At 37.7% G+C, this 13,042-nt stretch overlaps 1 protein-coding gene across 1 annotated transcript in view; it reads left to right on the forward strand.

Moving 5' to 3' along the window:
* Ncbp1 (nuclear cap binding protein subunit 1) overlaps positions 1-12,976 on the forward strand; it is a 31,812-nt gene extending 18,836 nt beyond the window's left edge. The window contains exons 12-23 of the mRNA XM_090330298.1: positions 411-475; positions 1,663-1,725; positions 1,924-1,998; positions 4,799-4,902; positions 6,378-6,500; positions 8,188-8,290; positions 8,749-8,842; positions 9,613-9,716; positions 10,315-10,429; positions 10,611-10,739; positions 11,045-11,158; positions 12,437-12,976. Coding sequence (XP_090186424.1) covers positions 411-475; positions 1,663-1,725; positions 1,924-1,998; positions 4,799-4,902; positions 6,378-6,500; positions 8,188-8,290; positions 8,749-8,842; positions 9,613-9,716; positions 10,315-10,429; positions 10,611-10,739; positions 11,045-11,158; positions 12,437-12,550 — 1,203 coding nt within the window. The 3' untranslated portion in view covers positions 12,551-12,976. The remainder of the gene's footprint in view (positions 1-410; positions 476-1,662; positions 1,726-1,923; positions 1,999-4,798; positions 4,903-6,377; positions 6,501-8,187; positions 8,291-8,748; positions 8,843-9,612; positions 9,717-10,314; positions 10,430-10,610; positions 10,740-11,044; positions 11,159-12,436) is intronic.
* Positions 12,977-13,042: the final 66 nt, after the last annotated feature.

Consider the following 13,042-nt stretch of genomic DNA (forward strand, 5'->3'; position numbering starts at 1 on the left):
TTGAGACCATAGGCATGCAATAACACACCTGGTTTGTTGAGATGAGGACTTGTTAACTTTTGCCCAGACTGACCTCAAACTATGATCTTTCCAATGTCTGCCTCTCAGGTTTCTGGGATTATAGGTAGAAATAACTTAGTGACAGCAGACCAGTGAATGCTTGAGAAGGGTGGGATAGGAGAAAAAAGAATGGACTCTAGTGGTACATGGGAAATACTAGATGTGATAAAAATAGTGTCTGGATTCCCTGTGTGTGTGCACATGTGTGTGTGTAAATCCAGCTTTATTTTACATGGTTTAATTACATGAAGAGATGCTTAAAGTTACTAATTGTTGCTTTATTACTTTCTATAATGCAACTTACTTTGAAGGAGATTAGAGAATAGTTTTCCTTACCTTTAAACTCCCAGCTAGCACAAGCAACTGAAATGTTATACATGCGTCTGGACACGATGAGTACCACTTGTGTGGACAGGTGTGGTCACTGCTTATTTCCATACTGAGTCTTAATAGCTTCTCTCTCTTTGTTCTTTGTAACCCAGTAAAGATACTTTAAGGGTTTTTTTTGTTGTTTTGTTTTTGTTTTTTGCCAGTCCCAGGACTTGACTCTGGGCCTGAGCACTGTCCTTGGACTTTCTCAAGACTAAAGCTCTACTATTTGAGCCACAGCACTACTTCTGGCTTTTTCTATGTATGTGATACCGAAGAATTGAACGCAGGTCTTCATGCATGCTAGACAAGCACTTTACCACTAGGCCAAACTCCTGGCCACAAATTAATATTTTATAATAAGAAAACTCATTACAGAACTAATTTTTTTGTCTTAAATTTCAATATGAGATGAAGCCCATACTGTAGGGGTTTTTTTATTAAAGAATTTATTAACGTTTTTTTATATCATATTTCAAATTCATGTTTAACAAACAAGTATTCAAGAAGGGAATCTATATACAATCATTGGCACTAAGATTTTAGAACATAATTAAAATTAATCTGAGGGTTTGTATGTCATAGATACATATTAATCTACGTAATAAAACATCCCTATAGAGTATATAGCCCATCGTAGATTTTTATGTCTATGTAGTTATGTTTATATCTCCAATACCATGTCCATAAAATTGGGTACCCAAATATGTAGGGATTTTTTTTATTTCATTTATTGTTTAGTTGTTTTTTGCTTTATATAGTTATCTTTTTCCTCTTCGTCAGCTTTTAAAATAGGTTTTATATAAACATATTTTTAATAGAGAACATGTGCTTAAAGTAATTGCATGCAAGTTTTTAGTGTGTTTGTGAGGAAAGAGGCATTGTGTGATAAGAAATTAGATTTTGGCACTGCCATCTGTAAAGCATTCCTAAATGTTTTATCTAAAATTTCCTTTCCTCCCCCTCCATTCCATCAGATAGGTGGGGAAAATAATACACTCCTTGAAAGTGGTAAAATTTTATGCCACCACAAAATAAGTGCAGAAAATGTATCTGTTACTTCAAAAGAATAAAAGATAGCATTATGAGAAGTAGTAGGATATGGGACTGCTGAAGGTGAGTCAGCATATTCACGGGGAAAAGAGTAAGTGGCAGAAGACAGCTGCAGGTGCTAGTGTACTGTGTGCGTTCATGTATTCCTGGTTTAAACTGCAACTCTTCCTCCCTGTGTAGGTTTATTAATTGGTTTTCTCATCATCTAAGTAATTTCCAATTCCGATGGAGCTGGGAAGATTGGTAAGTATAGTGTGTTTTTATTTTTTTCTTCTCTATAGTCAGAAAAAAATGCACTTAAATGTTAATACTTAAAAGGTAGTTTTAGTTTTTTGATAATTTACTATGTATAAATGGGATAACTGGAATGAATCTGTAGTCAGTAAAAGTTAGGTATGGGTAGACTATGTATGAAAACTTAAAACTACATTTCTTCATTAGGTCAGATTGTCTTACTCAAGATCTTGAAAGTCCCAAACCAAAGTTTGTCAGAGAAGTTCTAGAAAAATGTATGAGGTAAGTTTTTGTGTTGTAGTTTGAGTTTTCTAATTTTTCTGGGAGGACTTTTTTTTTTTTTTCTGCCAGCCCTTGGTCTTGAACTCAGGGCCTGAACAGTGCCTGAGCACTGTCCTTGGGCTTTCTCAAAGCTAGAGCTCTACCACTTGAGCCACAGCACCATTTCTGGCTGTTTCTTTGTATGTGGTACTGAGGAGTCAAACCTGGATCTTCATGCAGACTAGGTAACCACTCTACCACTAGGTCAAACTCCTAGCCCATGTGCAATTTTTTAAATTCCAAGTATTTGTTCATCTTCTCACTTTTTTTTTTTTTTGCCAGTCCTTGGGCTTGAAATAATTTCAAATTTATGGAAAAGTCACAATTAGACAAAGACATATATTTTCCATCTTTTTTTTGGGGGGGGGGCCCTAGTCCTGGGGCTTGAACTCAGGGTCTGGGCACTGTCCTTAGACACTTTTTTTTTTTTTGCTCAAGGCTAGTGCTCTGCTTTTCTTCTCCAGAGTTGTCTCCAGTAATGTGTAGCATTAAGTTACTATTCTGTCATTACTCTTTCAGTCTTCAGTAGATATTTTTTCCATTGTATGCTTGCCTGCAAGTGACTTGAACTTGGGCCTTGGAATCCTTGAGATTTTTTTCCCAAGACTAATGTTGTACCCCATGAGCCACAGCTTTACTTCCACTTTTTTGTTTAGTTTTTGGGAGATTTTGTTTTGGTTCTTAATTGAAGGGTATCATGGACTTTTCTGCTCAAACTGGCTTCAAGCCAAGATCTGAAGATCTTGAATAGTTAGGATTAAAGGCATGAGCCCCACTTCTCTTGTCTTCTTTTTTTTTTTTGTGGGGGGGCGGGGTGGTGCCAGTCCTGGGGTTTGAACTCAGGGCCTGAGCACTGTTCTTGGGTTTTCTCCAGGCTAGAGCTCTACCACTTGAGCCACAGCACCACTTCCGACTTTTTCTTTGTTTGTGGTAACAAGGAATCGAACCCCAGTCTTGATACATGCTAGGCAAGTACTCTACCACTAGGCCATGCTCCTAGCCTCTCTTGTCTTTTTGAAGAGCCTAGAGCCCTTACTTTCTTGGATTACTCTGATATCTCCTCCTGAACAAACTCAGGTTTTACATTGTTCTCAGTATGTCACACAAAAGATAGTATTCTTGATTGCCTGTTCATGCCAGAGTCTTCCAGGCTCTTCCATGTTTTCCTTTCTAATAGCTTAATGTTTGACTGACATAATCTGAAGTACATTCTTTTTTATTCATTTATTATTTGGCATTTTATTATGAGAAACTTCCTCATACATTCTTTTATTTTATTTACATGTACATAAAGGGACTAAAGAAATTGCTTCATTCGTTGTGTTATAAACTATAACTGTCAGGCCAGGAGTGTAGCCTAGTGGTAAAGTACTCGCCTAGCATGCATGAAGGTCTGAGTTCGATTCCTTGGTACCACATATGCAGAAAAAAACAGAAGTGGAGCTGTGGCTCAAGTGGCAGAGAACTTTAGGATAGTGCCCACGCCCTGAGTTCAAGCTCCAGGACTGGTAACAAATAGAGTAATTAGCTGGGCGTGTTGACTCACACCTGTAATCACAGCTACTCAGGAGGCTGAGATCTGAGGGTCAAGGTTCAAAGCCAGCCCAGGCACAAACAACCTGAAACTCTTATCTCCAATTAATCTCTAGGAAAATTGGAAGTGTGGCTTGGCTCAAGGGTGGGGTGGTAGCCTTGAGCTGAAGAGCTCAGGGATAACACCCAGGCCCAGGGGTAGGGTGGTAGGTAGCCTTGAGCTGAAAAACTCAGGGACAGTGTCCAGGACCAGTTCAAGTCCCATGACCCACAGAAATAAATAAATAGTGATTGTCATGATTTATTTTTATATACATATCGTCTCTGGGAAACTCCCAAGTTCTGTATCTAAATCTTTTTTTTTTTAATGTCCTCTAATACATTAAACAATTTCTTATTTTCTGGTCCAAGACTATCCAAAATCAAGCAGTGTCTTTATGACTCCCATGGAATCATTTGTTCAAAATGGTACTTAGCAAGACATGGACCCTTGATATGCTTTGTTACTGGGGTATCAAGTTCTAGGCCCTCTCAGTAGACATACATATGCACACACAATTTTATAACTCTGTGTTTGCATGTGCATATGTGTGTCTTTCAGCCCAATTAACTGTTTAGCTGTCTCCCATGCTTCATAAGCGCTTTCCTTGGCTCCTGTCTTCTATATTTCTTGGGTATTAGGTAACCAATCTTCCCATTGTGTCAACTGTCCTTCTCCCTACCCCACTGTCACCCTTATCCTTGGTTGGTAGGCTGATACACACCTCAGTGCAACTTGTTTTAGTTGTGTTTTGTTGGTGCTGGTGGTGGTGATTGTTGGGCTTGAACTCAGCCTGGGCACTATCCCTGAGCTCTTCAGCTCAAGGCTAACATTCTACCGCATTGAACCACAGTGCCACTTCTGGTTTTCTGATGGTTAATCAGAGTCTCACAGACTTTCTTACCCAGACTGGCTTTGAACCTCGATCCTCAGATCTTAGCTTCCTGAATAGCTAAGATTACCAAAGTGAGCCACCAGTGCCAGGCTAAATCAAGAAGTTTTGAAGTAGCCCAAGTTCCCATGTGGTAGCTCATGTAAACACCTAAAGCACTTTCAGTTCCCCATTCACTTTTTTGATTGTCAGCTATGTTCAAAGTGTTAGAGATTGTGGCTTTCCACCTAAACTGGGTGTTCCCAAAGAATAAAATTAATCAAAGCTACTTTCTGAAGCTGTTATTTGTATTGTAGGTTGTCTTACCATCAGCGTATATTAGATATTGTTCCTCCTACCTTCTCAGCTCTGTGTCCTGCAAACCCAACCTGCATATACAAGTATGGAGATGAAAGTAGCAGTAAGTAATAAAATAAGAATTCCTCTGTCTTTAATTTCCTGTCTTCTAAGTAGAAATATTGAAATTTTCTTGGGTGTAGTATTTTCTGCTCTTTTAATAATATTTGCAGTTTTATCTCTGACATTTTATATATAGTGCCAATATAGCAAGATAACTTTGTAGGCTACACTAAGTTGAAAGTACCCATTTGTTATGCTAGAACTTACTTGAATTGATCAACAGCAGCTAACATTTCAGTCCTGGTGTATCGACGTAGGATGCATGGCAGTATGACTCCAGAAGTAAATTTGTAAACATGATTTTCTTACCTTTTGATTCCATTATCTCCAGAATTGTATGATATCTCAGGGTCTGATTTGCTGTGTCATTTGTTTTACAGTATTTGTGCTTAATGAAGGTAAGGTTTTGTACATTGGAAGTCAATATACAGACCCATGTGTAGAGATTTTTAGAGTTGGACTCTGTCCATGAGGCCTTCTACCTTGTATGGCATGAAAGTTCTTGGCTGAGAATTCTATTCCTTGCCTGTGCTGTTACCCCAACACAAAAATCCTTAACTATCTCTGGTTTCTGGTTTCCTCCTAGGGTCTAGCCCAAGCTTATTCCTATAAATATTTGTTAACCTTTAGCAAGCCAGTTTTGTATTGTTTTCTGGTTTCTAGTTCTTGGGCTCAAATGTAAATTCCTTTGTGACAAAGAATCCTTACTTTTATTGTATGTGGGTACTTCTTTGTTGTTGCTTGTTTTTTACTTAGTTTCTTCCCACTTTAGAGAAATGATATAGCTGATGTTATCTGACTGTCCTGTAATCTGTTTTTACAGGCTGTTCATTTCAGATGTTTAATAATTTACATCCTCTGGCCTTATATCATTCAGCATTCTCTCTTTGTTATGTCTTTGTCTGCCTTATAGTAAATGCAGCTGTTGATCTGGATGTCTTCATCCTAGCACAAATCCTACACATTAAGAATTCAGTAGAAAATAACCAGTTGTAGACTCACATGGTCATGTCACACCTAGGTGATGGAGTAGATTCAACAAATCCCTGTCAAACTGGCAGCCTTTACCTTACCTTGTTAAACTCAAACTCAGTCTCCACTGTCCCAGAGGACAGAAAGAAAAGGATAATGGGGAAAAAAAAAAAAAAAAAAACCCTTGACTCTTGGGTTATGAACTTACAAAGGCCAAGGAAGAGAGAGCCTGAGAACTGATTTAAGACAATGTAACTGTCACCTTTCTTTCCACTGCTCATCTTGAAGATTAGCAACTCTTGGTTCTCCAGATTTCAGGTAGTAAAACATTCTAAGTGTTGAAATAAGAATTGTCTTTATTTTCACATACAGTATCTTACATAGTTTAAATATTGAGATGTAGAATATTATATTTTGAAAGGAAATAATTTAAGTTTCTCAATTATCTTAACTAGTTGTAAGAATACTCTGACTTGATTACCTTACCTTCCATTCTATGTTTAGATTCTCTTCCTGGACATTCTGTGGCCCTCTGTTTATCTGTTGCCTTCAAAAGCAAGGCAACCAATGATGAAATCTTCAGCATTTTGAAAGATGTACCAAATCCTAACCAGGATGATGATGATGGTAAGAAAATTAAGCATTTCTTTAGTGAAACTATGAACGGGTATTTTAAAGTAATGTATAAACATAACTAGCAATATGAGTTGACGTTTAACATCACCATGAAATAGCCTACATTGAGAGTATTTTAGAGCCAGGGGTCAATGGCTCATGCCTATAATTCTAGCATGGAGGCTGAAATCTGAGGATCACAGTTTGAAGCCAGCCCAAGCAACAAAGTCTATGAGATTCTTATCTCCAGTTAACCACCAAAAATCCTAAAATGGAGCTATGGATCAAGTGGTAGAGCCCTAGTCTGAGCAAAAAGGCTGAGACAGTGCCTAAGCCTTGAGTTCAAGCCTTAAGGCCAGTACAAGAGAGCAAAAAAATAATCTATTGGAGATGTAGTTTAGTCGTAGAGAATTTGCTAAGCATACACAAAACCCTAGGTTTGATCTCCAGCACTATATGTTGCTATTTATTAAACATACGAGGTAAACATATACCTTGATGGTTTGTTAATTTCACACAAAAACATGCCCTGCCTTCACCATATAGAGATCCTAAATGGAAAGGCCTTGTATGTTACTAGATGGATATTTGCCCCAGATATTACTAGGCTGCTATAATAATTGTGTTTACTAAATGTATACCATGTAACTTCAACCAGATACCTAATTTTTTTTCTAGGCAGATAGGAAAATTGACTTCTAAGTTTACTTGAATTAAGAAATGAATAAAGAAAAAAGTGATGAGGAACTTGCTTTACCACATTTTAAAACATTGTGAAATGCTTAGTTCTCTACAGAACTGAATCACTCTGGTACAGAACAAGTAATCAAATCAGAAGAACAGTGGACAAGGATACTGGGATAAGTTTGTAACCATTTGGTAGGGGACTATATGGAGATGTGTATAAGTCAACATAATGATGTAAAATTTATACATTGTCAGACATTCTGAAACATAGACTTGTTTCCTCCTTTTGTTTTGTTTTGTTTTTGCCAGTCCTTGGGTTTTCTCAAGGCTAGAGCTCTACTTCTTGAGCTACAGCAGCACTTTTGACTTTTTCTATGTATGTGGTACCAAGGAATTGAACCCAGGTATTCATGAGTGCTAGGCAAGCACTCTACCACTAGGCCAAACTCCTGGCCCCTCCTGTTTTTATTTTTATTAAATATATTATCTTTTCCAGGTGCTAGTGGCTCACACCTATAATCTTAGCTACTCAAGAGGCTGAGATCTCAGGATTGCAATTCAAAGCCAGCCAGCACAGAAAAGTGTGTGAGACTCTTACCTCTAATTAATCATGGAAAAAAACCAAAAGTGGCGCTGAGATTCAAGTGGTAGAACACTAGCCTTGAACAAAAAGGAACTCAGGAACAGTGCCCAGATCCAGAGTTCAGTGCCCAGGACTATATATATTTCTATCATAGAATATGAAATAAGAAAATCTGCTCTTTTTAAAAAAGAATTGTATCATATAGAAAAAATTAGGGAAATAACCCCATAAAGCCACAGATTGAGATTATCAGTTTTGCCTTTTGAGCATTTGAAATCAGTGATAATCTTTTATTTACTATACTGAAAAACATCACATGAATGTGTGGCTTAGCATTTGAATAGAAGCATGCCACTTAGCATTGCAGGTACAGTACTAAGAAATTGCTACATTTAATTTTTTTTTTCTTTACTGTGAAATACTTTTCAGATGAAGGATTCAGTTTTAACCCATTGAAGATAGAGGTCTTTGTGCAGACTCTGCTTCATTTGGCATCCAAATCGTTCAGCCACTCCTTCAGTGCTCTTGCAAAGTAAGTATAAGCCAACAGTATAGTAATTTGGGGGTAAAGTTGTCAAATATGAAGATCTTAGAATTGTATACCTTTTTATAGAGTAATGTGATTTGTGGTAGGTAAAACCTACCCCATGACTTCTGTCTATATGTACATTCATCTAGATATTGAGAGAAGCTAATGAAGACCCAGGTCCTCAGGCAGTCACTGATACTATCAGAAACTCAGAGGCCAAAGTTAGCATCTAAAGACACACCTTTATAGCCTGTCAGAATTGAAAGAAGAAAGCATGTTAGATATTCTTCTTCCAAGATTCTGTGCAGCTTCTGTACAAACTTAATTCCTAATCATAACTTCTGTATCTGTGAAGGGATGTGGCTAACGTTTGGTTATTTTTCCATTACTATGTTGTATTTATATTGAATAACTTTGAAAACATTAAAATGCCTAATGAATAATTTTCCATTATCCAAAAGATTTCATGAAGTCTTCAAAACCCTAGCAGAGAGTGACGAGGGGAAGCTTCATGTGTTGAGAGTTATGTTTGAGGTTTGGAGGAACCATCCACAGGTAAGAATTACTTAATTAGATATATGGAATCCCAGATAAGATGATTACTTAAACTTGATTTTGCCTATTGAATGTTTTTCAATTCCATAAATTTTTGGAGTTATGGGTATAGTGGTACTTGATACATTCTTTTTTTTTTAATTTTTGACATCATATTTCAAATCTTGATGCATTCTTTAGAGAAAGTATTATGATTTGTTTTTGAAGTATAATGATCCGTATTTTAGTGTTCCAAGTATTTGTTGCTTGGCAGAATCTACAAGTTTGGGTAGATGATAGTTATCTAGTCTATATGTAGTCTGTCCAGTTTCTATAAACTGGAAGATTACCACAAAGTTGTGTTTCTGAAGTTTAAACTACTAGTCAAACTTTAGTGTGTGTGTGTGTGTGTGTGTGTGTGTGTGTGTGTGTGTGTGTGTGTGTGTGTGGTCTTGGGCTTGAACTCAGGGCCTAGGCATGATCCCTGAGTTTTTGTGCTAAAGGCTCATAGTCTACCACTTCAAAGCCGTAGCTCCACTTCTGGTTTTCTGGTGGTTAGAGATAAGCATCTCATGGACTTTCCTGCTCAGGGTAGCTTCGAACCACCATCCTCACATCTCAGCCTCCTGAACTACCATTGCCCAGCAAAAATAATTTTTTATAAGCCTTCATATTTTACTTTCAGAGAAGCATTATTTTGTGTTATAAATAGAAGTATTATTTTGTGCTCGTTGTTCAAATGTTACTATTTTGGATGCTTAAGAGATTTTTGTCTAATTCTTTCATTGTAGATGATTGCTGTGCTGGTTGATAAGATGATTCGCACACAAATTGTCGACTGTGCTGCAGTAGCAAACTGGATCTTCTCTTCAGAGTTGTCTCGGGACTTTACAAGGTTTGGACCAGAATTTGGAGCTCATATAGAAGAGCCTGCATATATCAGTTCTTAGAAAATACAAACTTTGGGCCAGGAGTTTAGCCTAGAGGTAAAGTGCTTTCCTAGCATGCACGAAGACCCGGGTTCGATTCCTTGGTACCACATACATAGAAAAGGCCAGAAGTGGTGTTGTGGCTCAAGTGGTAGAGCTCTATCCTTGAGAAAGTCGAAGGCAGTGCTCAGTCCCTGAGTTTAAGCCCCAGGACTGGGAAAAAGGAAAAGGAAAGAAAATATGAACTTTGTAAATAATTCATACTGTCTAGTAATGGTTCTTGTAAAAGTTTACAGTCCTTGGGGCCGGGAGTTTGGCCTAGTGGTTAAAGTGCTTGCCTAACATGCATGAAGACCCGGGTTCAATTCCTCTGTACCACATATAGAAAAAAGCTGGAAGTGGTGCTGAGGCTCAAGTGGTAGAGCTCTAGCCTTGAGAAAGTCCAAGGCCAGTGCTCAGGCCCTGAGCTCAAGCCCAGGACTGGCAAAAAAAAAAAAAAAGAATGAATAGGTTATAAAATTTGAGAGTTTTACATGCAGTAACAAAATTCCATATTACCTTAAGATTGTTTGTTTGGGAAATCTTGCACTCTACAATTCGCAAGATGAACAAACACGTTCTGAAGATCCAGAAAGAGCTAGAAGAAGCTAAAGAGAAACTGGCAAGGCAACACAAACGGGTAAGTCTTAAAGAAATTCTGGACAATATTCAGAGTCACTGTCTTGTTGGTAATTTATTTTTTCTGAGGCTAGGTTATATGAAGTTATAGAAGCAGAGGGGGAGGAAAAAGCTGGTAGTTTGTTATGTGCTCCTGGCCTCCATGCTATACATTGGATTTCTGAATGTTTTCCTTTTTGCAGCGAAGTGATGATGATGACAGAAGCAGTGACAGGAAAGATGGGGCCCTTGAGGAGCAAATAGAAAGACTACAGGAAAAAGTAGAATCTGCACAGAGTGAGCAAAAGAACCTCTTCCTTGTCATATTTCAGGTAAGTTGACATGGAGCATTGTGTATAAAAGAAATCTATACAATTTCTTTAGTTTTTTATTTGTGTTGTTTCTTATATAGATTGATATGTATCTATGGCATACAAACTCAGCCTAATTTTGATTATGTTCTAAAACCTATATACCAGTGATTATATAGAGAGAATCTCTTCTTGAATACTTGTTTGTTAAACATGACATTTGAAATAGTATTTCAGTTATGAAAGGTAGGAGTCCTTGGTTAATAGTTTATTTCTGAAATGTAAGATTCTCCATCTAATACTTCAACTTAATTTGTCCTCTCTAGCGTTTTATCATGATCTTGACCGAGCACTTGGTACGATGTGAAACCGATGGGACCAGTATATTAACCCCGTGGTATAAGAACTGTATAGAGAGACTCCAGCAGATCTTCTTACAGGTTTGAGAACAGCTTTGAGTAGATGACAAACACTATTCTCAGCCACCAAGATTTCCTATTTTTTAAAAAACAGTCATCAGGCTAGATACATGGCTCAGAGGTAAAGTGTTTGCTTTCTGTGCACAAAGTTCTCAGTGGTCCACAGTGCATGCACAGAATAAACACTTATGAAATTTGCTAGACTCCTAAATTCATGTCCATTAACAGCTACTGTTATGTATCAGTATATTTAGGATTAAATTGATTTTATATCACTCAGACTCCTGCTATTTTCCATGCTAGGGAGCCATCTGTAGTCTAAACTGTAGAGGAAAACATGCTAAGGGAACAGTAACTTTATAGGTAATTTTTTTCTTTTTTTTTTATTGTGATTAATAGAAGGGTTACATTATATTCACCAGATAAAAGGCGCATAACTTCTCAAACATTGATACTCTTTCTCATAACATGGTCCCCATTTCCCTCCTACCCTCCCCCCACTTATCTTGATTTCCCCCCTTCCCTATCCAATTTCAAATAACCAATTAAGCACATATAAAATATATCAGATAACAAGGGGAAATATTGTAACAGTATGACTTCATAGGTAATTTAAATGTCACAGCAGCATGATAAAACAGTGCCCACAGAAGCCAAAGTACGGTGGGGCCTCCGTAGAAACAAAATACCAACACTGCTATCAGCCATCCTGACCTTAAAGATGTGTAAGAGAGTTGAGCTCATTCTTTATCTTCAGGTAATATCTGTTTGTTTACTGTACAAAAGTCATTAGGGCAGCAGCCCTTTTTAAAGTTCAGATCTTTAAATTTCCCAATAGAAATTCTCTTTCTACTTTTCATGGTAATTGAAAAGCTTTAACAGCCCCCAATCATGTACAGATATTCAAATATATTTGAATCTACTTACAGCAAATAGAAGTGCTTTTTTTTTTTTTGACATGTTTTGGCTTCATCCTCAGTATTGCCTAGGCTGCTTTTTTAAAAATCCCATGTATGGGGAGACCCAGCGAAGCTCGTCTGTAGTAATAGCTGCAAGCACTGCCTTGCATCATGAACTGCCTTTCCACAGAAGCTCCTGAGGACTGAGGTGCTGTTAAGTTCCCCACTGCCTGTATTGTTTTGGGAGACTTTATAGGAACCCATCACTCTTATCAGCATGAACTGTTTTTTTGCTACCTCTATCCCTCCTTCCTTCATTATTGTAGTGGGCTGCCAAAGGACATTTTCTAGTAGATTGCTTACTTTTCTCTGACCTGCATCCTATTTTGTGTGTCCACAGCATCACCAAATAATCCAGCAGTACATGGTGACCCTGGAGAACCTGCTTTTCACTGCAGAGCTAGACCCTCACATCCTGGCTGTGTTCCAGCAGTTCTGTGCTCTGCAGGCCTGAGGACCACAATTTTCCCTCACGTTGACATTTTTTTCTAACATCTTAAAATAATTTGTCTTACTTTTGATGGTTTGATGCTTGCTTTCTTAAAGCCTTTCACTTACAGAAAATGGGGGAAAGGGGAAGTGAGGAATATGACATTACCCTTACTTGCCTTGAACAGGCAAATATTTCTTAGTGACGATGTGATAATGACCGTGATGTATTATATATGTGACAGACACAACATTTTAGTGATCGGTTTGATATTTTCTCTCCTTAAGGCACAAAACAACAGGTTTTGAGGTGTGTAAAACCATAGAGGCTCAGCTTACAAAATCATAGGTAGACGGTGGGCTTATTTCCAGGTAGCATAACTTGTCACATCTCCTAGGTATCCTAACATGGCTGAAATAAAATGAAAAATATGTTTTGTAAACTTTGGTATTTCATGACTTATTATCTTAGTCTTTTTTTTTTTTTTTTGGTCAGTCATGAGGCTTGAACTCTGAA

This window comes from Megascapheus bottae, chromosome 3 (genome assembly GCF_031878675.1).
Source record: "Megascapheus bottae isolate mThoBot1 chromosome 3, mThoBot2.hap1, whole genome shotgun sequence".
NCBI classification, from domain to species: Eukaryota; Metazoa; Chordata; class Mammalia; order Rodentia; family Geomyidae; genus Megascapheus; species Megascapheus bottae.